This window comes from Silurus meridionalis, chromosome 14, assembly GCF_014805685.1.
Source record: "Silurus meridionalis isolate SWU-2019-XX chromosome 14, ASM1480568v1, whole genome shotgun sequence".
Taxonomy (NCBI): Eukaryota; Metazoa; Chordata; class Actinopteri; order Siluriformes; family Siluridae; genus Silurus; species Silurus meridionalis.
The window spans coordinates 18,126,904-18,152,507 of NC_060897.1; the positions used below are offsets into that span (position 1 = coordinate 18,126,904).

Below are 25,604 nucleotides of genomic sequence, written 5' to 3' on the forward strand. Positions count from 1 at the left end.
TCATAGCTCGGATGTCTTCAGTAGGAATGTACAATATTGAAAATAATGAAAAATAAAACGACTAAAGAGCCGACTCTTTCGCAAACGACACATTATTAATGTAAACTGAATTGGCTCTTGGGTATCTGTTGGAGCTGGGAATGTTAGTTAGGTAAAACTAATAAAATCTAATATTATGAGTCTAGCAAAGCTGGCTAGTGGATCTTGATGGAATATGTAGTTGTTCGTTGTACAAGCAGAGAAAATCTGACATTACTGATAACCTTAGATATATACCATGTAAAATGTTATCTTGTAAAAATCAACATGATGCAAAATTCACTTATAAATAATTATATAACTATTTATATAATTATCTTTAAAACGGTTTATCATTAGCCCTGTTGTTAAACTCAGAAAACCACTTCCGGGATCCGAGTGACGTAGGCACATCTGTACAAGGTTCAGCCAATCAGCGTTAACCCGGAAGCTCCGGTTGACGTTTTTGAAGGCAGAATTGTAATTGAGTTTTTTTCTTTTCCTGCAGAGCTGCGATAAGTTTGATTTAATTATGGAGGGAAATTCGAGTGTGGTGAAGGACAATAATGATAACCGGAGAAGAAAGAGAGAGGACACTGAGGATGTAGAGAGAAAGACTGCTCGGAAGGAAACCGGGTGGGTATTTCTAAATAGATTCCAGCTGTTTTATCTGCTGTGTAATAAGTGCAAACCAGAGTTTGTGAAGTTTCTAATGTGTATGTCCTAAACTTTTAGCAAAAACAAGACAACCAGTACTGTTAACATGCAGTTTGTGCTCTTTTGCCTTGTCTCACTAATAAAAGTCCTACATTCTTAGTATAACAGTTCCTCGTTTCTCTCATTGATAACTTTCCTTTAATCATCTGATTTACAGTGCTGTTTTACTTTCATGCACCATTAACTCGTGCTCTTATCCAATATCAGGTCCAGATTTCTGTAATTGTTTATGTCAACCCTATTTACCAGATCGGAGTCTTGTCTTGATGGGTCAGAGGATCACAGAAGTGTCCACGAACTCATCACCTTCAAGACGTCTCTTCTATCAGGTACTCAGCATGTCAGGAAATAGTTTATTTCTTTGTTTGTTTGTTTTTTTTCCAGTGCGTATGTGTAATGTGTAAAATAATCAACAACAGGGTGTTGGTTTCTATAACCGCATGTTCAAAACCTTTATTTTTTATTTACAGGAATTGTACACTTCCAGTTATGATTTAATTTATGACACATTCATTCTCTCATCAGTCTCCTTTTTTCTATCTTAACATCAGTGAGGCAAAAAAAATGAATCTAGGAATAGTCAACACTTTCTAGGCTTTTTTTTTTTTTTTACAGATCGATATTATGAGCTGAAACTGGAGACTCTTTCAATTGATGTAAAGCATGTAATTATACAAAAGTTTTTCAGTTTTTCTTCATTAATTAACAACATATTTTGAGGCCAAATTATGAGCCTGTGTGAATTTATAATAGGGCCGTTTAAACTGATAAAGTAATAATTTTCATTGCATCATAAACATTGCACGGACTACTTTTATTACTACTAGTACTAGCAATAAGAATTATTTCCTAAATAATGCCTTTCTCATGCTCAGGGCAACTTTACAATTGCAACCACAAACAGGCAAACACAAAAAAAACCCCAAAAGACCAGAGTCCACTAGCATGGATGTAGTATGTGGAAGTCACATTGCTCAGGAAAAGCTTGTCATTGATCCACAATGCAAGCAAAGACATGACACTGCAAAGAACTCTGAGCGTGCCTGAAGCCATTTTGAATGATCATCCAAAGCTCTCTGTTATATTACAGGATTTAGCAATGTCACTAGTCGTCAAATGCATTTTGATTCATGTAGAATTTACATTTACAATCAGACCCCGACCTACGACCCCACGACTTACGAGATTTCGGAGATACAAAGGTCACCTCCGATAAAAAAAACAAACAAACAAAAAACATATATATACAGTGTGTATATATATATATATATATATATATATATATATATATATATATATAGAGAGAGAGAGAGAGAGAGAGAGAGAGAGAGAGAGAGAGAGAAGAGTGACTTATCTTATTTGTTTTTCTGTTTGTTTTTTTTGTTTGTTTTGCCCATGGAGCAGAGCAAGATTACGACCAGGACACAACCGAGCCGATCAGCTCTGCCTTGAAGTCTTTAGATGAACTGCTTTCCTGGGAACGTGACACTGCAAATTCGTTCAACATGGCCACTGTCCCGTTGGAGAAAAGATGGCCTTCGCTGAAGGACACTCCAATGAGGACACTCGTGTGTCATGACATGATGGGAGGATACCTGGAGGACAGGTACGGTTCCCAATTGACTTTATGACTTTACTAACCCTATTATCAGTAGTAGGTGCTCCGAACGCTTTTCATTAATGGTTGGTGATGGAGTCAGATGTTTAGGGTTGATCGTTTAAAGATTGGCTTTTAGGGTTTTCTTGTTGTTGCCTGAGTGGTAATGAGTCCTTTTGGGGACTTTTCCTTCAGCAGCTTTGACCTCTTAAAGATTGGACTCCATTAAAAAACTCATAACGTGTGACATTAGAAACATGTTCGATTGGATTGAGATGCGGAAAATTTCAAAGCCAAGCCAGCTTTTTGCCATATTGCCTTTGACATGGACCACATTCCTAAACATTAACAGTCATATTCGATCAGTGTATTCGGTATTCACGTCCATTGGACTTTTCCACATTCTGTACTGTTACAGCTTGATACTTGAATAGACTTAAACTTGAATAGAATCAAACCTAAATCAGAAGATTCAGTGCCATTAGAGCTCACTATGGATTTGACAAATGGCTGATGGACAAAGCAAGAATACTATAAAAAGAGAGCATCAAATTAACACGAAATAAAGGCATATATTTTGTTTTATAAAACATTTAATTAATTTAATATCATGAGGTCCACACTGATCTTGTGGTTCCATTTAGTTACAAAAGGTTGAGATTATATCACTGTACAAACAATAAAGAAGTGCATAATGTACTTTACAGATAATGTAGTTAGAGATTTACTAACTCAAAGTTGAAGTATGGCTCAAATCACTGTAGTGATTTTATAATGTGCTTTTTCTTTCTAAGGTTTATTCAGGGTACAGAGGTCGACACGCCGTACGTCTTTTATCACTGGAAATATATAGACATCTTCAACTACTTCAGCCACCACATGGTGACCATCCCCCCTGCCATGTGGACAAACGCTGCTCATAAACACGGCGTGCTTTCCCTAGGTCAGTCACAGGTTTTACCAAGTGTTTTCCCCATTCTTTATTTTCACCAGAAACTTTTCCTTTTATCATGAATAGAAATACAGTTCAAATTATTTGCTCTTTCATTCAGCAAATGCACACTATATGATAAACTGTCTGGTAAGTTTGTGGACACCTGAGCATAAAATTGGTGTGGTTTCTGAACATCCTGTTCCGCATAACCTTCTGGGAAGATGTTCCACTAGATATTGTGCTTATTCAGCCAGAAGTGTGTGGAGGAGGTGAGATGAGGAGGCCAGGGGTGCAGTCAGGGTACTCATTCATCGAAAAGGTGCTCACTAGGGTTGAGGTCAGAGGTCTATAGCAGGAGATCTTCCATTCCAACCCAGGTTTGGGTCTCCTAGTTCAAATGAATGGAAAATTTCATGCTACAGAACCCAAAGACATTAATAAAAATTGTGTACCTCAAACTTTGTGCTAACAGTTTACAGAAGAACCACATATGGCTGAAAAAATCAGGTGTCCCAATGCTTTTGTCCACATGATAATTTTCACGGATAATCTTTAAAGTCTAAAACAATGTCTCGGGGTTAACAAACATAGAAATATGCACTCATTTGAAATTCTGCTGATTCCGAAGTATTTTATAATGGCATGACTTATATTTTTACAATTAGTTAAAACCCTCTGTGTGACAGGCACCTTCATCACGGAGTGGGCGGATGGAGGGAAGATGTGTGAGGTGTTCCTGGCCGGAGAGGAGCAGTATCGCTCAGTTGCTGATAAACTGGTGCAGATTGCACGCTGTTACGGCTTTGACGGCTGGCTGGTGAACATCGAGAACGTGCTGAGTGTGGGCGAACTCGAAGTTATTTTACATATTGCAGTATTTTTGAAGTGCAGAAAAATGCATTATGAAAACGAGAATAAGAAAAACATGAAGAGCTGCAGATCTTATAACATTTCCTGTGGTTAATGTTTGGGGTCAGATATAGGATTGGTTGCATTATATCTGTGCATGAAAGATAATGTGTGTGTGTGTGTTTAGGAAGTTTCTGTAAAACACATGGCTCCTTTCCTGCGCTACCTGACTAATCAGATACACCGGAAAGTTCCCGGAGGTTTGGTGATCTGGTACGACAGCGTTCTGGAGGATGGGTCTTTGAAATGGCAAAACCAACTCAACAACAGTAACAGGTGAGACTCAGACATGAGTTTATACACTGTAGTATATAAGCATTAAAGTAGCATTAAAATGTCAACACAAAATCAGGAATTTTAGGCAGGTTATAGCATGAAATAGTGGAATTCTATTTATTGTTAATCTGAATATTGTGACTTTAAATACGTCTGTTACAGCTGCTCTTTCCACGGAGGATGGTATCTAAATGCCATTATGCCATTCAGTGCTGGAGAAAAAAAAAAACACTACTATACAACCAAAATGACTATATTCCGTATACAATGTATTTTGAGTATCTACTGAATTTAAGGTGGAATTGCTGAAAATTACTGTACACACTCGTTTCCAGGCTCATTTACACTTCACCCAACTGGTATGAGTTTTGGAATGCAAAAGGAAACTGGTGAACATAATGAAAGAGCTCAGATGTGGACACCTTTTGCACCAACAGCTATTTCAGATACAGTGCCTTCCGTTAGCATTGGCACTCCTGTTAAATGTAAGAAAAGAAGGTTGAATTCAATTCAACTTTTAATCTTTCTGTTTTAAAACAATCAACATTTTAGCCAGACATTATCTTCAATAATGCCTGATGAGGTCTTCTTTGCTCATATTTACCATGGGTGCCAATACTAGCAAAGACCACTGCATGTCATCAGTATTTTGTCATATTACATGCTTTGTTATAGAAAAATAGAATTCTTGTGGCACATAATCCATAAACCATAATCTGTGATTATGTAAAGTTTGTCATATCTTTCTGCTCTGGACAGGGTGTTTTTTGACGCATGCGACGGCATTTTCACTAACTACAACTGGACAGAAAGCAGTCTGGAGGACATGGCGTCCGATTCAGCAGCACAGGGGCGCCTGGCCGATATCTATGTTGGCATCGATGTGTTTGCGAGAGGAGACGTGATGGGAGGAAAGTTCGAAACGAATAAGGTGATATTTGCTACCTTCTGGAAGATTCTAAATGCTATGTACAAGTCCAAGACAGAGTGCTTTGCTTGCCTGTAGGGATGTAGGAAACTTTACTTATGAAGGAGTGAATGAATGAATAAAGTAAATCGGTCTCAACATGCTTCTTTTAGGCTCTTGAGCTGGTACGTAAACACGGACTTTCTACAGCCATTTTTGCCCCAGGTTGGGTTTACGAGTGCCATGACAAGGAGGACTTCCGCAAGAACCAGGACAAGTGAGTCCAACGATGACTAATAACTGTTTCCTCAGTGTACACTTGCATATGAAACAATAAACACATAGTGGATGTTTGTAGGAACCAAAATAATGCAAAAAAAATACTCCAGATGATTTTGTATAGTGATTTTAGTAATAGAAATTGTCACAAACAGCTTTGCATAACGCCCTGTATTCAGTAATCTGGCTGGCAAGTTGACTCCTGACGAGAATAAGCACTAGCTCCGTTGCTCTGAAATTAATTGATAGCTAACATAAAGTACACTATATGGACAAAAGTTTGTGGACACCTGACCGTAAAAATTCTGTAAGCCATGTAAACATCATTTTCATATAGCTGGCTTTGTGCACTTTTTGAGTACTGTTTATGTAACATTTGAAAAAATAAATGATTTATAACTAAATAGGAAAATTTTAAAAGTAGCGATTTTGCACGTGTGTTGTGTGTCACTTATTCATGAAATATTCGGGGAAACATATTATGGAAAACATGCTGCATCAATTATTACTACAATTTCTCTTTTAGTTACTGATTGTAGCCCTATCACTATGTGTACGTCTAGATTTTGGGGCTTGTTATCGAACTTCCTCTACATTCACCGTCCTGAGTGTCCTCTTCCCTTCATCTCATCTTTCTGTCAAGGTTATGGAAAGAATTTCTACTGGAGAGGAAAGGTATGCTTTTCACTGACACTACAGGGCAATGCAGCTAACAAGGAAACCCTATAGCCTCAATCACCACACCTACAAAACATTGAGCCTTGAGGTTGATATGTTACAACAGTGAAAGTCTGTGCTCTTAGATTCATTTTCTTGATTAACAGAAATAGAACATAATGTGGTCTGTACTTATTGTAGCCCTTACATTACAACAGGGGTGTCAAACTCAGGTGTAATTATATTTGGCCCGCAAGATCATATCAAATGTGTATTAGAGCTAATACTACAAATCCCAGAATGCTTTGTTAGTACATTGGCGCGTCAGTCGAGACCGCTAATAAACTCTGCGTACTCAGCGCTGAATTAATCCGACTTTAAAGCCCAGAAATGCAGATTTGGTTTGCTCAGAAATATGTTTGTGATTGACTTGGAAAGCACACCAACCAACCACCAAATGTAGCTGATTGAACTCCAGTGTAGAGACACGCTCAAGTCAAAGTATGACTCTGTGTGTGCTGCACAGTTTCCATGTTTCCTCCCGGACACACTGCTCCAACTCCGTGCCCAAGCTGCTCAAACGCTCTTTATGATCAGCAGCACATATCTATGTGAAAAACTGTTCTCTTTAATGAAGATGAACAAAACACCACTCAGGAGTCTCACTGATGAATCCTGAGGATTTCCTCAGCTTAGAGCCTAAACCCCAGACATGATGCAGGAATCTGGCTTGAACCAATGTTCAATGCTTGAATGAATGTTGGCATGGACTGTTACTGGTTGAAAGATTGTTTTTTTTTTTTTATTGAAGGAAATTATTATTATTTTTGGTGGTGGTGTTGTTGGCCTGTGAAAGAAGATTTACATTATAAAGGAATTTGAAATGCTACAGAGAGAGAGAGACATAATAAGAAACGAATACCACTGATGTGTGGTTTTTTTTTTTTTCAAATTTAATTTCTAATGTGTTTATAATATAAAACTTTGGTTGTTCCAGATTCAATGTTTATGCAAAACTAAAGTTTGTTTACATATGAAAAGGTTGCAGTCAATTTTTCAATAAATATTGAGTTTGGCCCCCGACTTTATCCCAGTTTTTAATTTTGGCCCACTGTAATTTGAGTTTGACACCCCTGCATTACAAGGTTCAATGTTTCGTAAATGCTGGGATGCTTTTCCGCTCACCCAAGTTGTAAAGAGTGACTATTTGAGTTACAATAGTCTTCTAGGCCCCTCAAACCAGACTGGGCATTGTTCTATGATGTCTCTCATCAACAGAGTGCTTCAGCCCCTCCTCACATAGAGGATGTGTTTTGTTTTTCCACACTCTGTGTAAACTGTAGAGACTAATTTGTGTTAAAAATGTGTTCAGTGTTTCCCTCTATGTTTTTGTTTGGTCGTGTAGATAGAGCAGAACAGATCCTGGATGAATCTGAGTGCTCAGGAGCTCCAGCCTCTTTATGTGATGGAGAATTTGGAGGAAGGAGGCTGGTTTCAGACTCGAGGCTGCTCAGAGGAAGTGTGGACTGGAGGAAGTTCACTATTGTTGGAGGGGACATTGCCCAAATCCCTATCCAAAATCTGTTCAAGGTAAAAATCCCAGTAATAATAAAAGAAAATAATATGTATATGGTCTTTCTAAAGTAACATACATGCACAGGTCACTTTATTAGGAGCACTGGTATACTTGCTCATTCGTATAGTTGAACCTTAAATAATGTTTACATCAAACATCAGAACAGGCAAAAAGTCAGTGACTTTGACTCTGTTATGGCTGATGGTGTCAAACATTGTTGGTTTGGGTAACTCAGGCATTTTTACCCACAATGTCTCTAGAGTGGCACAGAAAACAAAAAAAAAACCCTAATGACTTGACTGGCTTGAAGGTAATGCTAACTCAAATAACAATTTTTTACAACCATGCTGAACAGAACGTGCAACGTGTTCGACTTATGAGATGGATCTGATACAAAAGATCACCTACTGTTCTACTCCAGTTAGCCAAGAATGTGAATTTATGGCTACAGTGGGTAAATGTGTCTAAGCATATCAGGGTGGGGGTGTTATAATGGTGTGGGGAATGCTTTTTTGGCTCATATTGGGCTCCATAATACTAATAGAGCAAAGTTCAAATGCCACACCCTATAATTTAACAATATACTCCTATAAATGTTACTGGCATGTACATCTTTCTATGGCCATCATTTCCCAATTTTAAAACTAGTTTCCAATGAGTTTATTTTACTGTGATGGCTTCCTCAGTCACTATGGTAACCAGAATCTAAAAAAAACTGTTTCTAACACCTTGTGGAATCCATGCCATAAAGAACTATGGCTGTTCTGAGAACAATTGTGGTAGCGATGAGCATTGTTCGATTGTTTGACTGATTTAATGCTCTTATTAACATCTCCTTACATTGCTTCTCTCCTAGGTTATTTTCACTGCACGTGCCATTGGCTTCAAGGACGTTCATTTCCTGTGTTTATCAGCCGTCAGATGGCGTGAATATCTCTTTAGAGTTCAAAACCGCCGACGCCGCTCTGTCCACACACGCTGGGAGTGAGGACGTGCCGAGTGAGCGTTCATTTATTACTGATTTCTTACAATGTTATTTTCTTGTCATTATAACAGTTAAAGCCACGCAATGTGAATCCAGGTGCACATTTCTATTCTAGTTAGTAATATTATTCCGGTGGGGTTGGATGAAGACCATGAGCTGGTGAAGCAGTTCACTCAGAGCTATGGAGAGCAGAAAGCAGATGGATGGATTACTAGGTCAGAATCTCAATTTACCAACGCCTCAATAAAAACTAGAGAGACTTTGTGGTAACACTCCGGTCTCAATACTTTTTTCCATATACTGTAAAAACACACATAAGTAAAGCAAATATGAGGCCTTTTTTTATTATCTTTCCTGAAGTGATATTTGTTCTTTTATAATGATGTGTTTTGTGTGTATGTGTAGGTGTTTCCTGCTGGAGGTGAGCGGTTGTGCTCTGAGAGACTTGTGCGTCAATGTGTCTCGAAAACAAGCCGAATCACACGATCTTCCGTTTAACTGTAGGATCGGCGAGATCATGGTAATGTCTTCATTTTTTATGATTTTATTTCCTCTTCTGTCATAGCAATTTAGTAAAACTCATAACGTCTTATGACACATCATAGATTTATTGTTCTGCAATGTGAGTGAAAATATCTGTCACTTACATGATAATACATAAATGAATTGTGTAATTATCCCCGATGAGCAAGCCTGGGGCAACTGTGGTAGGGGAAAACTCCCAGAGATTGTAAAACCTGAAGAGGAACCAGACTTAAAAGGGGAACCCATCCTTGTAGCATCCGTTGGCATTGATATATGAACAGAGTCTCCATACTCGTGTAAATTTATTCCGGCACGTCTTTGGTTTAGGAGCCGTCAGCTTCAACATAAACTATTATCACCGTGAAACTTCAAATTAGAAAAAGAAAATACACACGTGTAAACAAAATGTAAACAAATAAAATATACTTATTGTTAAGATGTGTTGGACTTAACAGAGTGATGCTACATAAGATTAACAATCGATTGCATTTCACAATTAAAAAAATGTACAATCATACCTTTAACAATGGTGCAAAACTTAATAAACTTCGCTGTCTTGAACAATCCAGTGTTGCCATTAAACAAAGGGTTACAAAATGAGATCCATGCTAATGTTTATAATAACGTGCAGACATGAGGCACACGATTACAACAGCTACCAAAAAAAGCACATGCCATGGATATGCGCATCATCACTTCCCAACTTCCCTCGGCTAAATCTCACCAACAATATAGCTTCCCCAACACACATGCAGCCCTGTAACATAAATAACTTCTACTTCTTCTTTCGGCTGCTCCCATTAGGGGTCACCACAGCGGATCATCCGTCTCCATACCACTCTGTCCTATACATCTGCTTCTTTTAAACCAACTACTGCATGTCTTCCCTCACCACATCCATGAACCTCCTCCTTTGGGTTCCTCTTTTCTTTCTTCCTTTCTTCACTTCTCTAACACACTCTCCATTACTTTGCACTGTTGACCCCAGGTACCTAAACTTCTCCACCTTCTCCACCTCTTCTACCTACACCCACACCACTCCACTGCCCTCCCTCTCATTCACACACATGTACTCTGTCTTACTCCTAGTGACTTGCATGCCCCTTCTCTCCAGCACGTACCTCCACCTCTCCAGGCTCTTCTTCACCTGCTCCCTACTCTCACCACAAATCACAATATCATCAGCAAACATCATAGTCCACAGAGACTCCTGTCTGACCTTGTCTGTCAAACTGTCCATCACAACTGCAAACAGGAAAGGTCTCAGAGCCGATCCTTGATGCAGCCCAACCTCCACCTTAAACCAGTCCTTCCTTCCTACTGCACACTTTACTGCTGTAACACTTTCCTACACAAAATGGTCACCTCTTTTCTCAGCCTGGCTTCCACTACTCTTTCCCATATCTTTATGGTGTGACTTATCAACTTTATTCCCCTGTAGTTACTGCAGGTCTGCACATTTCCCTTATTCTTAAAGATCGGTACCTGAACACTCATTCTCCATTCCTCAGGCATCCTCTAACCTTCTAAAACCTATTAAACAATATTGTTAAAAACTCCACTGCCATCTCTCCTATACATCTCCACGCTTCTACCGGTATGTCATCTGGTCCTACCGACTTTACACTTTTCATCCTCTCAATCGCTGCTCTCACTTCCTCCTTACCTATCCTTTTCTCTTCCTGCTTTACCATCTCCACACTATCCAATCTTCTCTCTCTCATTTTCCTCATTCGTCAGCTGGTCAAAATACTCCCTCCATCTTCTCAACACACTCTCCTCACCAGTCAACACACTTAGATCTCCATCCTTTATTGCTCTAACTTGCAGCACATCCTTCACAGCTCGGTCCCTCTGCCTGGCCAATTTGTACAAATCCTTTTCTCCTTCTTTAGTGTCCAACTTCTCATACAGCTCCTACCTTTTTCTTGGCTTTCGCCACATCCCTTTTTACCTGCTGCCGCATCTCCTCGTACTCCTGCCTACTTTTCACATCACTCTGTTGATCCCAATTCTTATTTGCCAACCTCTTTCTTGTTATGCTGTCCTGCACTTCCTCATTCCACCACCACGTCTCTTTGCATTCCTTTCTATTACCTAGCTGTCTCCCTTATTACTTCTGCAGTAGTTGCCCAATCATCCAGCACCTCTTCACCACCACGAGCCCCTGTCTGACCTCCTCCCTGAACCTCTTACTACAGTCTTCCTCCTTTAGTTTCCACCATCTTATTCTTCTTTCAGTCTTCACTCTCCTCCTCTTCTTCTTTAACTCCAAAACCATCCTACAGACCACCATCCAATGCTGTCTAGCTACACTGTCCCCTGCCACCACCTTACAGTCTCCAATCTCGTTCAGGTTGCATTTTCTACATAGAACATAGTACACCTGTGTGCACCTTCCTCCACTAATATGTCACCCAAATGCTCCTCCTTCTTTTTAAAATAAGTGTTTACCACTGCCATTTCCATCCTTTAAGCAAAATCTAACACCATCTGCCCTTCCACATTCCTGTCCCTAAAGCCATACCTACATCACCTCCTCATCACCTCTGTTCCCTACACCTACATGGCCATTGAAGTCTGCCCCTATCACCAATCTTTTATTCCTAGGTACACCCTCTACCACTTCATCTAACTCACTCCAGAATTTTTCCTTTTCTTTCCCTCTCCTGATGACATTTATCATAACCCTTTTAACTTCCAGCTTCACGTTCATCACCCTATCAGAAACTCTCTTAACCGCCACTACACTCTTATTGAACTCTTCCCTCAGGATCACCCCCATACCATTTCTCTTTCCATCCACACCATGATATAGTAGTTGACACCCCCCTCCAATGTTTTTGGCCTTACTCCCCTTCCATTTGGTCTCCTGAACACACAACATATCTACCTTTCTCCTCTCTATCATATCAGCTACCTCTCACCCTTTACCTGTCATTGTACCAACATTTAAAGTGCCCACCCTAACCTCCACTTTCCTACATTTCCTTTCCCTGCTGTGTCTGTGTTTTCGGCCAACAGTAGCCCAATTTCCGCTGGTACCCTGTTGGCTAACAGTACCTGTGCCGGTCGTTGGTAACCTGGGCCTCGACCAATTCGGTATGAAAGTCTGATTCGTGATCCGCATATTTGATTTGGCACATGTTTTACGCTGGATGCCCTTCCTAACGCAACCCTCCCCATTTATCCAGGCTTTATGCACTGGCTTGCGCAACCCTAATGGCTGGGTTCCCCGTAACATAAATAACAAAGGCTTTAAATGAATGACAGTCTTGTGGTCACTTACAATCCTTATTTGAGTGACACCAAGAGTGTAATTTATAAATAATAAAAACAATACAAACACTGACGAGTGAGAAATATCATGGATGGTATAAGCAATGTCATTTCTACAGTCTTCTACAGTCAGTTGGAGTTGTGGAACCAGGTGCTCCTGAGCAATAAATTACCTCAACATCCATCATCAGCAAATCCGTATAGAAACATTAATCTGTTTCACATTTCCCTTGCAGATGAATGACAGTGATAATGTAATAGAAAATATACTTATTGCTTTCTGAACGATCAGAACTAAGAATTTAGGAGGGCTGAGGTATAATCACTATTAAGCATTAATAGAAAAAAAACTGTGGCCTCAACATCACTGCATGGATTGAAGAAATCACTGAAATGGAAATTGTTTTTGCAGGCATTAGATGCAGAGAGTCTGTTCACTCCCCCGTTGTCCATCCAGAACATGTCTATATATGATGTGGTGTGGCAGAAAGGAGATATTGATATAAATGGGAAAGCTGCAAAATTATTCCTGAATGCCACGCTACGCTGGCACTACGCAGCACAACCTGTACGGTATTTCCGAGTGTTTTGCCGTCACATTCGCGGCCCGGATCCTCGAGTCCGTCCTGGAGCGCCGGTGCTTATCGGCCGTTCATATTCATCACAGTACCGTGTAGTTGGACTTAAGGTGGAACATTCGGCCGGAGTGATGGAGCTGATGGTGGAGCCGGTGACCAGAGAGGGCTTCAGCCTTGTACAGTCACAGTGGGGGAGACAAACACTGAGCTATTCACACTCCTCTAATATATGAGCATACACATACTGTATACTCACAAAAAGATTTGTGCAAATGTGTTTTTTTAATTTAAATATTTACTCAAAAGTCCAAAGCTTTAAGGCTTTAAAAAAAAATAAAAAATACTCTGCCTCTTCAGATTTGTGCCTGTTTATGTTTATCAATATTGACTGGTTTTTGGAAAGGAGTCAGCAAGTAATTTGCTTAAAAGATGAAATCCCAAGACATTCACACTGGTCTGTGTAATCAATGCTGTCCTGAGAGAAATATACAGTTCTATCTGTACACATTGTCATATTTACCTGCTATCATGCTATTTTTATCACCAATCAACCCACTATAATCTAGACCAATGCTGAAATTATGTTGGTTCTGAGGAATGTTTTGTGATGTTTATGAGAATCCTGTAGTTACAACACGAATTATGCATAGAAAGAAAAAGAAAAAAATTAACTGTACAATACATTTTCACAATGACACCCATTCCACCTGTATTCCTCTTGAACTGTGTTATAATAAGCTCCAAAGTCTTGAAAACATGGCTTTGTGCCCATACAGCCCAGAGAGCATTAGATATGTCAGGAGTGCAGCTGACATTTCAGTTCATCGTAAAGGATCTGCGGAATGAGGTTTAAACTTTGCGAAGGACACTTAAACTTTAAAACACAAAAGTTATATAGAGCTGGTTTTGCAATGGAGTATCGCCATGCTGGAACTGTATTTGGCCCTCTTTAGTTTTGATGATGGGAAATTGTAAACCTTCAGAAGACAACAACATCCTAGACAGCCAGGAAGAACCACATAAGGGTGTGATGGGCCAGTGTGGACAACCTGTGTAATAAAGGACTTCCACTTTATGTCTAAACAGATGAATCTCTAGCAGTCTTCAAATGATGTCTAAACCCTTTAGAAGTGTTAAAATTAATACTTGCTTGTCTAACTATATTAATTTCCTAACAATGTTTTTAGACTCCCAAGGCATTTTTGTAATTCGTTCTGGATAAGGGCATCGACCAACTCTCATATATGTCTGTAGATCTGAGATAGGTGTACAGGGAGTGCAGAATTATTAGGCAAGTTGTATTTTTGAGGATTAATTTTATTTGAGGATTTAATTTGAACAACAACCATGTTCTCAATGAACACAAAAAACTCATTAATATCAAAGCTGAATATTTTTGGAAGTAGTTTTTAGTTTTAGCTATTTTAGGGGGATATCTGTGTGTGCAGGTGACTATTACTGTGCATAATTATTAGGCAACTTAACAAAAAACAAATTCATACCCATTTCAATTATTTATTTTTACCAGTGAAACCAATATAACATCTCAACATTCACAAATATACATGTCTGACATTCAAAAACCAAACAAAAACAAATCAGTGACCAATATAGCCACCTTTCTTTGCAAGGACACTCAAAAGCCTGCCATCCATGGATTCTGTCAGTGTTTTGATCTGTTCACCATCAACATTGCGTGCAGCAGCAACCACAGCCTCCCAGACACTGTTCAGAGAGGTGTACTGTTTTCCTCCTTGTAAATCGCACATTTGATGATGGACCACAGGTTCTCAATGGGGTTCAGATCAGGTGAACAAGGAGGCCATATCATTAGATTTTCTTCTTTTATACCCTTTCTTGCCAGCCACGCTGTGGAGTACTTGGACGTGTGTGATGGAGCATTGTCCTGCATGAAAATCATGTTTTTCTTGAAGGATGCAGACTTCTTCCTGTACCACTGCTTGAAGAAGGTGTCTTCCAGAAACTGGCAGTAGGACTGGGAGTTCAGCTTGACTCCATCCTCAACCCGAAAAGGCCCCACAAGCTCATCTTTGATGATACCAGCCCAAACCAGTACTCCACCTCCACCTTGCTGGCGCCTGAGTCGGACTGGAGCTCTCTGCCCTTTACCAATCCAGCCACGGGCCCATCCATCTGGCCCATCAAGACTCACTCTCATTTCATCAGTCCATAAAACCTTAGAAAAATCAGTCTTGAGATATTTCTTGGCCCAGTCTTGACGTTTCAGCTTGTGTGTCTTGTTCAGTGGTGGTCGACTTTCTGCCTTTCTTACCTTGGCCATGTCTCTGAGTATTGCACACCTTGTGCTTTTGGGCACTCCAGTGATGTTGCAGCTCTGAAATATGGCCAAACTGGTGGCAAGTGGCATCTTGGCAGCTGCACGCTTGACTTTTCTCAGTTCACGGGCAGTTATTTTGCGCCTTGGTTTTCCACACGCTTCTTGCGACCCTGTCGACTATTTTGAATGAAACGCTTGATTGTTCGATGATCACGCTCAGAAGCTTGGCTATTTTAAGACTGCTGCATCCTCTGCAATATATCTCACTATTTTTGACTTTTCTGAGCCTGTCAAGTCCTTCTTTTGACCCATTTTGCCAAAGGAAAGGAAGTTGCCTAATAATTATGCACACCTGATATAGGGTGTTGATGTCATTGGACCACACCCCTTCTCATTACAGAGATGCACATCACCTAATATGCTTAATTGGTAGTAGGCTTTCCAGCCTATACAGCTTGGAGTAAGACAACATGCATAACGAGGATGATGTGGTCAAAATACTCATTTGCCTAATAATTCTGCACTCCCTGTATATACATCCCCCACCCCACCCAAACAACTTGCTATGGCCAAATTACCCCATTGTTGTCCTACCGTAATGCAGTATGTTCAGTATTCTAGATGTTGATAAAAACAGATCAGCAGATGAATGCTCGGCCGACTTCCAACAAGTGAACGTTTGCATATTATAAATGAAGGAACAAACAGGGTTTCCTGGTTTTCTTCTTTTTCGTGCTTTCAGTAAATTATTTATTAAAATCAGAGTTTTTATCCTAAGGTGTAGTTTTTAACAGTGTGAATGACATCATTTATTATTAAACTATTATTTACAACCATTTTCCTTTCTATTCTATTTCACTTTGTACTGTATTCTGTTCAGTTTGTACAGTATGTCATTTGTCAGAAGTCAAGTGCATGAGCTGAAAATTCATTAACAAGACTATTAGGTAAAAAAAAGATCCTTTATTTAAGATATTTTCCAGTTAAAACAAAATAAAAGTCAGTTTGATCAAACAAGAGCTTCCTCAGAAACTGAATTTTTGGTGTGAAGCCGGGGTTGGGTAGAAGCCCTGATTTTGGTGGTGTGTGTTGATTGTCTACAATGAATAAGCAGCCTTTTTTCACTCCTGCAGTGTCACCATCTTTAGCATCCTCAGTGCCATCGGGCCCTGATCAGATGGGATCTATAGGTAAGAAAAGAATGAAAGAGAAAAAGGTTTTAATGGTTTTGCTACGGCACAACTCATGTTTATATATTTATACGGACAAAGGTTTGTGGACACCTGCATAAGCTTCGTATATGCTTTTTGAACATCTCATTCGGACAGGTACCAATGTAGGTAAGGTAAGAAGTTCTGGGGTGCAGTCAGTGTTCTAATTCATTCCAAAGGTGTTTAATAGGGTTTATAACTGTACAGCAGGAGATCTTCCACTCTAATAAATGCAGCACATATCTTCATGGAGTTGGCTTTGTACACAGGGGCATTGTCATGCTGGAACTGGTTTGGGCCTTCTAGTTCAAATAAATCCTATCCAGTTGTGTGCCCTTAACTTTGCGAAGAACACATATAGCTGGAAAATGTCAGGTGCCCCAATACCTTTGTCCATATAGTATGTCTATGTACATATGTATAAGAGGAAGTGGAAGAAAACTTACTTCCTCTTTAGGTCATAAGACAATCGCTCACAATCATAAGACATGAATACAGTGACAGTGAATATACACATGTATATACAGTATAACAAGCAAACACTTCCTCCAAGTGCTTCAGCCACACTTTGCTGTTATTGAACTCTACATTCTCTATAAACTATTTCATTACCATGTGTCCAGCTTTGAGGATCCAGTAAAAAGCAAAGTTCTTGTAGGTTTTATAAAAAGCTCCGGTTTGGCCTGCTGATTGCGGGTCTTCCAGTGCCGTCCACTTCATCTGGTTAAACTTGTTGAGTCCGTCCCATTTCAGCTTTTTCACCCAAAGTTCCTGACCTGCAAAAACCACACACACACATTGTTACTCTTTGATACTCTTTATGATTTAAAAATTACATTTAACAATGAAATATATATAATCTGACAAATGTTACACAACGTTAAAACATTAATTGTGCTTAGAATGTGAAATGCAATGTTTGCAATGTTCAGGCTTTAATATTATTCATTTAGTCTTTATGTTTTTAGGTTTTGGGTATTTGCAATGAATACGCTTTGTAATATGAAAAATAAAACATGGCAAAATTGTCTTTACAGCCAAACAATGATTTACAAATGATGTCATATGCCAATGGCCAAAAGTTTGTGGACACCTGAGCACAAGATTGGTGTTTGCCTTTTAAACATCTCATTCCACATTTAGTCCCATTTTGCTGTTAAAGTAACCTCCACTCTTCTGGGAGGATGTTCCACTAGATCTTTTGGAGATTTTGTGCTCATTCAGCCACAAGAGCGTTAGTAAAGTCAGATGCTGATGTAAGTGAAGTGAGGAGCGTTCCAATTCATCATGTCTAATAGGGCAATTCATAGCAGGCCATTCAAGATCTTCTACTTCAACCTATGATAACCATATACTTAAGGATACATGCTCTTTTTTATTTTATTTTCTAATATTGTTTCTGTCTAATATATAAAAAAGATTACAATTTAACTAAGAACTTCTTTTTTAGCTAGATGGAGCTATTGAGCATCTGTTATTCACGGATTTGCTCTGTTTAGCATTTAAAGGTTGTGGGATTACTTACTATTACCGAAAATTCGTTTGGAATCTACATTAATATAGTGACTTTGCAATTTACCCATGGTGTCTACGATCAAGTCCAGCTGGCCGTTGTAGACGGTCACATTCACTCCTGCAGCCAAAAGCTCATCAACAATGTCGATTACAGGCTTCATAAAATCTCCAGACATGCTGGAAAACACCTCTCCAGACTGGCCTAGACTCCCACACACACACACACACACACACACACACACACACATATATAAATACACTGACGGCTGAAAGGGACATGAATTTGCACTTTCAGAGCTTAGTAGAAATCAAACCACACATTTCTATGAATACAGGAGTTTTTCTGCGGTAAAAAAAAAAAACACACGCTTGTGTATCGTGAAAATTTCAGCCGATGTTTACCTCCCCAGGTCACATTATTGGGAATGATGCCAAGCTTCTTCCTGATTGGTCCGTTCATCAGCGCGTCGAGTGACTGGCCCTGCAGAGGTCGAACATGTCGGCGTTTTAAAGCAGCTGTGACAAAGACAAGATAGGAATTAAAACATGTTCCCTTTGTGCCTACATTTCATTATAAGCTGTGTGGCCAAAAGTATTGGGACACCTAACTTTTCCAACTATTTTAGGTTCTTCCCCAAATGGAACAAACTTGGAGACACACAAATGTAGAGTCTTTTGAAGCAGTAGCATTAAATTTTCCCTTCATTTGAACTGTTAGACCAAAGCTGTTCCAGCGTAAAAATGTCCCTGTGCACAAAGCTAGCTCTAAAAAGATTAAATTGACATGGGTTGGAGTAGAAGATTGAAAAACTATTGGGATGAACTGGAACACTGACTCCTCTCCTCGCCTACATCAGTGAGCACATATCTCCACAAAATCTAGTGGAACATCTTCTAGAAGAGTGGAGAATATTATAATAAATATATGAAAACTAAATGTGGAATGGGAAATTAAAAAAAAAGCACATAGCAATCTTATGCTCAGGTGTCCACAAACTTTTAGCCACACAGTGTAAAAAAGCATGTTTTATTATTGACTTAGTCTTACACATATAGCCTTCGTTTTCTGTGGTGAATTTGAGCATGTCACTGCTCTGAGTGAGGATGTTGTAGAAATTCACTCCGTTGGTATTCTGAAACAAACACACAAAAAAAGGAAAATGCTTAATGAATCCGAAACGTAATCTAATCATGATTTAGAATGCTACAAATTCAGTGATCAGATCAGGGAATGGAAAAAAGTAAGCGTGTCCTTATAAAGGGTCATGTCCCCCTCAAAGTTCTCACAGAACCACTGTGAAAAAAAGGCCTTATTTTTCTTCACACATTCTGTTGCGATGACTGCTCTGTCCAGTCATACTGAGATCAACACACACAGCACAGTTTGGAGAAATCTGGTGTAAGTCTCCGACCTGTTCTACGACGTTCTCAGCGACGTTCCATAGCTCGGTGGCGGTGTCATACTGCCCCTCCTCAATAGCCTTTTGTACCTCTTTAGCTGCTCGCATCACCTCACCAAGTCCAAAATCATCTAACAGGGACTGCGCACACACACACACACAAATACCATAATTCCATTTTTTAAAACAATACACATTTATATACTTTATAAATGTTCGCTGTAAATGAAGGTATACAAGGTGAAGGTTACAGGAAATAATTGGAACCTATCAAATGTAAAGAAAAGTACTGTTACCATTGATTTTATAATTGATTTTTATTTTTTTAGGAATACATCCGTGTTATGTTCCTTGTCATTAACAGAAATGCTATGTTTTTACATTCGATTAGATTCATTGTGCAGAGTTCAGTGTGTATGTATAGTGAAAGTGACAGTGTACAAATATAAAAGGTGCTTTATGCAGAGAAAGGAGTTAAAAATGGTTAATGACCATCAGGGGACTAATATTTTCCCCATTAATATTCCCACGCTGCTGCTGCTGATTCTTCACGTAACAGAGCAGTTCCTGTTATCACTTACATTATAGCAATCATTCATACACCAGCCTCTTTTATTAGTTTCTGTCAAAATAAAACAGCTCTTCATGTTACAAAGAAACTGCAAAGCTGATACTGGATAAATATGTAATAACTGCATTCTGACAAAACCTCACCACGTCAACAGATATTCCTCAGATTTCTGAGGTAATTTTAATAAAACGCTAGCTAACATTTAGCTGGCAATGTATGTGGTAACATTTGTAATTATAATTCTACTTACAGTGCTGTACAAATAGGGTCCCCATGTCAGAACGGAGTCTGTAGAAAAAAGGAAAAAAGAAAAAAAAAACATGAGATGTGAAAAGTAAATTTAATAAATCCTATTTATTCTTTTTAAAATCTGAAATCCTAATTACAATAGTTTCTGATTGTATCTGACACTGGGGAAATACTTTGACGATACTTTTTTCATCGTATAACATTTTATAATGTACAATCATCCAGTTAGAATTGCAATGGTTGCTCTTCAAATGGTATTCATTTGTGCACACAATCAACAGTCATGGCTTTTAGGTTTAATACACTTCACTTTTGTGGATAATTTCATCTGTCTGCATTGTCAGCATCTTTTATTCTGGACTTATAGGTTGAAATGATCAAGGCTGGATATTTATTTATGAAAAAAATAGGAATTTTGTTTTCATATTTATATTCCTTTCATATTTATTCAGTTACTCAAATTCCACGACTCATTATATGGTGGAACAGAATTTCACATCCAGTGAGCGTCAAATTGCATATTCTGCGACCTTTACACTCTAAGGACTTTGATCGGTATGCAATGACTCCTTGTCTGCCTCCGATGGTTAACCACATCTACAAATAAACAACATTCTCACCAACAAATGTGGCCACGTGACGTTTCCTAGGTCCCCTCCCACCACCTCACTGCTACGCTCCCTCTACTGTAGCTGCTGCATCCTCTACCAATGTTCGACTGGACTCTTCATCTCATAAGATACTAGGAAGACATGCTATAAGACTTTTCTCTGTTCTGGCACCGAGGTGGTGGAACGAACTTCCACTTGACTGAACCTCTAGCAGTTTTCAGATGATGAAAAAGTGTACTTAAGTAAGTCTTGCTTTTTTGACTATATTCCTTCCAATAGAGTTTTACACTGACAATGTTTTTACTATGTGTAATAGTAAAATAGTAAATAAGACTATGACATAAATGGATATACAATTTCTGGCATTTCTGCAGGATTTTAAAAGAGTAATAACATAAAATATCAGTGACAGAAGGCTTTCTGTTAAAGTTTTGAAACTCTGTAGGAAAAAACACTACACATAGATATAGAAAAGTGTATAACACCCACCAATAGGAGAAATCCATGAGTCTCCAAGTGCCACACCTGCAAAGTTACACTTGATCAAGCCTTTCTTTATGGCCTATAGAGAGACAGAAGGAAACAAAGATGTACTAACACCCCTGAGCACACATTAACACACAGATACAAACCATTACACACATATACACTATATAGACAAAAATTTTAGGACATCTGACTTTTCTGGCTATATGTGGTTCTTACCCCGGACAAAAAAAGTCTATTGTAACAACTTCCCAAAAGAGTGGAGGTTATTATAAGAGCGAATAGGGATTATATGTGGAATGGGATGTTCAAAAAGAAGCATATGCCAATATTATTCTCAGGTGTCCACAAACTTTTGGCTACACAGTGTAGCTTTGAGGAAGCAGTTCTGCAGGCAAAAACTGTCTTATAGATTAGACAAGTTGGAGAAGAATTGGGGCAAAATGTTTCGAGCTGAAAGGATATGAAAACAACCACTCTGCCAGGAAGCAAAACATGTTTCTGTACCTTGTTGAGCTCCAGTGAAATCGCAGCCGCCATCTTTCCTCCATAAGATTCGGAAAATATGTAGAAAGGGATGCTCTGTACAAGAGAGGAGAAACGTAGTGGAGATCAGAACATGCTCGCCCTGTGTTCAGGCTGAGACTTATCAGTAGTACTAGAGGCAGTTCATGCTGACGTTGCACCTTTGTGTGTTTTACCTGAAATTCGGGGGTTTTCGAGAAGAAATGCTTCAGGAGGACCATCATGTCCGACGCCACCATTGCCACGTCTTTAGTGAGAGCGTCATACGAGTCTGTGTAGCTGTAACCAGTACCGACTGGATTATCCACGAATAAAACACTCGCTGCATTCACCTACACACACATATCATTTCAACTATATTGCATATAGCATCTTAAAGCAGTCAATATAAACTCAAAATCATATGCACAATTTGCCCTTCGACTTTAGGCCACATCTTTTGACTAATGTTTAGTGAGTTCAAAAAAGAGGAACTTGTTCTCTTGAAGCAGAATGCCTGCTTTATTTATTTATTTATTTTAGATCTGACACACTTTTTTTTTTATTTATTTAAAAGAACTGTGACAGAAACCACAAAAACCTATTCGTCACTGATCCTAAAGTGCTTTTGTGCGACTGCGGGACGATTTTATACCTGCGGTTTGTACAATGCTAAACTGGTGGTGAAAAACTTTGAAGATTTGCTAGCTACCTTGACATTTTAGCTATAATGTGCAAGGTTCAAGAAGTAATATAGATATGATGGGATAACAACATATGTTGATTATTAAGTTCAATGCTTAGAGTAACTAGTGTTTTATTCCCTCAGTATATAGAAATGACTGAATTTAATAAACAGACCGCAATTCTAAGATCAATAAAATGATCATGTCTCTTGGCTTGGCTGCTGTGGGAAGGGAAAGGGAGTGGGCTTATTATTATAACCCTGAGTTTCTACTTTCATACAAAACATTAACCATTATGGTGGAGAATGACATCACATTCTATGCAAAACACAGGCGCTTACACACATGGTGAGTCTGCGTACAAGCTTTTGTGTTGACAAATCAGAAATCTGTATATTTAGTAGAAGAAAGTCATTTTTGATTAATGATGATAAACACACGCACCCAGGATGTTTCTCTCGGCTGAAGGTCGACGTCAAGAGGGCCGATCTCCGCAAAGTTTCCGAAACCGCAGCTCGATCCTCCGGGACCCCCCTGATAGGAAACAATATGACTGCATGATTAATATAGTCACAAATACTCAAGAGCATATACTTTCCTCAGTCTTAGATGGCTTTCATTATAAAAAAAGATTTTCAGGTGAGTCACACCTGCAGCCACATGACCAGCGGCAGATCTTGAAAGCTTGCTGATGAGCTGTTGGCGTAGTAAAGCCACCAAAACATGTGAGCTCCATCACGCACGTCCACGTAATCCCATGCCTCTTTAGCTGAGACTAGAAGAAAAAAGAGCAGTTCATGTAAAAAAAAAAATAGTATAATCTACACAACACACACCAGATAATTTTTTTAAATTACAGGTTGAAAACATCTAATGACTAATGAATACCAGGTGGGTATTTGCTGGCATTTGTGTAGTAGGAACAGTTTTAAAAGGTAATAAAACTAATATGCATTACAGCAAGCCTTATTTGCTTTCGAACAGTTGCTATCTGACTTTGCTTGCTATAAATCCTGCCAATATTAACTACACTTTTGTTTGTGATGTTGTATGATCAGCTTTGGGAGTCTGTGTGCCTTACGCCCTGTTTGGCTGCGCTGATGTCAGATTTGTTAGGAAACTACATTCTTTTGATAAATTTTGTCTGAGTCGATCCAGGGATGATGTAGATCAGATTTGGTGTTGATTGAACATCATTTGTAGTGAGAGTGCAAAAACAAAACATAGCCCCAAATAAAAAAGTGCATGATAAATATTTGAAGGTGAACAAGGTCAATGTGATTCAGGATGGAATTTCCCCTTTAGGATACTTCCAGGATCTTATTACACCACATCCAGATCCACAGCAGCAGCATTAGAAACTCATCTGCTCTTCTTTCACTTTCACTTTTAATCAAATGAACCAAATACAAAAACGAACCCACCTTAAAGGTGTAGATGCACATTTTAAAGCAATCAGGTTATTACAGTTAAGTGGAAACTGCTCATGCAAATGAAAGAAACTTTCCTGGAACAGAGGAGAAGCTTGTAGTGAATCTCACCTCTGTGGAACCCCGATGTGAAGAGCAGCGTGGCCACAAAAGCACCAATGCAGCACTGCGCCATCTTTCCTGCAGTTTCGGGTCGGGAACGGTTCTGATCGACTCCCGGGACAGACTCTGAATAGCTTCAGCAAAACTGCTGAGAAGCTCAATACAACATCATATGACTCCTGAGTCAGCTGACATGGGTGAAAAAACGAAGTAGTTGGGGGCGGGGTTTCCATTAAAGCATAGACAGATTTATTTAACATTTAGTGGTTGTGTTTTCCATTCCATATTATATATATATGTGTGTGTGTGTGTGTGTGTACATATATATATATATATATATATATATATATATATATATATATATATATATATATATATATAAATACACACACAAACACACACACATTCACTAATACACATGGCATGGATTTGGGCATATATAGAAATCTGAAGAACCCACAGAAAGCCCTGGAACGGCGAATACGATGAGGGCAAACATGCTAAACAGACATATCGACACACCGATTCCTTAATCAATGTAATGGCAAGTTTTTAGGAATAGGGTGAAAACTAGAGAACCCAGAGGAAACCCCTGGAACTCAGGATATGATGAGGATGATGAGGCCATCCTAGATGGGATGCCAGTCCATTGCAGGAAACCATGCACACACACTTCTATGCACTTATTTACCAATCCATGTAATGGCTTGGTTTTAGGAATAGGGAGGAAACTGGAGAACCCAGAGAAAGCCCTGGAATACCGGATTTGATGAGGGAAGACACCCTGCTTGGGATGCCATTCCACTGCAAATCTACACACTTATTCACTAATCCACGTAATGGCATCTTTTTTAGAGATAGAGTAAAAACTAGAGAATCAAGAGGATGAACATGAACTCAGGATATGATGAGGATGATGAGAACATCCTGAATGGGTTGCCAGTCCATTGCAGGAAACCACGCACACACATCTTTTTCTTCTTCTTTCGGCTTCTCCTATTAGGGGTCGCCACAGCACATAATCCATCTTCATTCCCCCCCGTCCTCTACATCTGCCTTTTTCAACCCAACAACCTGCATGTCTTCCCTCACCACATCCATAAACCTCCTCCTTGGCCTTCCACTTTTTCTCCTTCTTAGTGGCTCCATCCTCATTATTCTTCTAACGATATACCCCATGTCCCTCCTCTGCACATGTCCAAACCCTCTCAATCGTGCCTCCCTCACCTTGTCACCAAAATGTCCTACATGGTTTTAGAAAAAGTAAGGAAACTGGAGAACCCAGAGGACATTTTATTTGTTT

At 39.2% G+C, this 25,604-nt stretch overlaps 2 protein-coding genes across 2 annotated transcripts; one reads left to right on the plus strand and one right to left on the minus strand.

Annotated features, from left to right (window-relative positions):
- Positions 1 to 454: 454 nt before the first annotated feature.
- Positions 455 to 14,209, plus strand: engase (endo-beta-N-acetylglucosaminidase). The gene is made up of 14 exons (XM_046865421.1): positions 455 to 654; positions 985 to 1,064; positions 2,140 to 2,341; positions 3,127 to 3,275; positions 3,953 to 4,107; positions 4,303 to 4,451; positions 5,211 to 5,382; positions 5,532 to 5,635; positions 6,201 to 6,312; positions 7,700 to 7,884; positions 8,727 to 8,869; positions 8,971 to 9,070; positions 9,261 to 9,375; positions 13,072 to 14,209. Exons 1-14 carry the CDS (start codon positions 551 to 553, stop codon positions 13,468 to 13,470), a joined length of 2,169 nt encoding a protein of 722 aa, XP_046721377.1. The 5' UTR covers positions 455 to 550; the 3' UTR covers positions 13,471 to 14,209.
- A 2,275-nt stretch (positions 14,210 to 16,484) lies between these two features.
- scpep1 (serine carboxypeptidase 1) lies at positions 16,485 to 24,478 on the minus strand. The gene is made up of 13 exons (XM_046866478.1): positions 24,311 to 24,478; positions 23,420 to 23,544; positions 23,214 to 23,303; positions 22,281 to 22,436; positions 22,087 to 22,161; positions 21,583 to 21,655; positions 20,484 to 20,521; positions 19,675 to 19,803; positions 19,311 to 19,395; positions 18,665 to 18,778; positions 18,327 to 18,464; positions 17,360 to 17,523; positions 16,485 to 16,720 (listed from the first exon to the last, which is right to left on the minus strand). Exons 1-13 carry the CDS (start codon positions 24,372 to 24,374, stop codon positions 16,658 to 16,660), a joined length of 1,314 nt encoding a protein of 437 aa, XP_046722434.1. The 5' UTR covers positions 24,375 to 24,478; the 3' UTR covers positions 16,485 to 16,657.
- Positions 24,479 to 25,604: the final 1,126 nt, after the last annotated feature.

Bases quoted from the DNA above. Each gene is read 5' to 3' on its own strand.
- engase (XM_046865421.1), top strand. From the start codon at position 551: ATGGAGGGAAATTCGAGTGTGGTGAAGGACAATAATGATAACCGGAGA. The intron at 4,452-5,210 runs GTGAGACTCAGA...TGCTCTGGACAG, and splicing joins CAACTCAACAACAGTAACAG to GGTGTTTTTTGACGCATGCG. The intron at 5,383-5,531 runs GTGATATTTGCT...TGCTTCTTTTAG, and splicing joins GAAAGTTCGAAACGAATAAG to GCTCTTGAGCTGGTACGTAA.
- scpep1 (XM_046866478.1), bottom strand. From the start codon at position 24,374: ATGGCGCAGTGCTGCATTGGTGCTTTTGTGGCCACGCTGCTCTTCACA. The intron at 21,656-22,086 runs GTACAGAAACAT...GTCTCTCTATAG, and splicing joins TTTCACTGGAGCTCAACAAG to GCCATAAAGAAAGGCTTGAT. The intron at 19,396-19,674 runs GTCGGAGACTTA...TGTTTGTTTCAG, and splicing joins CTGAGAACGTCGTAGAACAG to AATACCAACGGAGTGAATTT.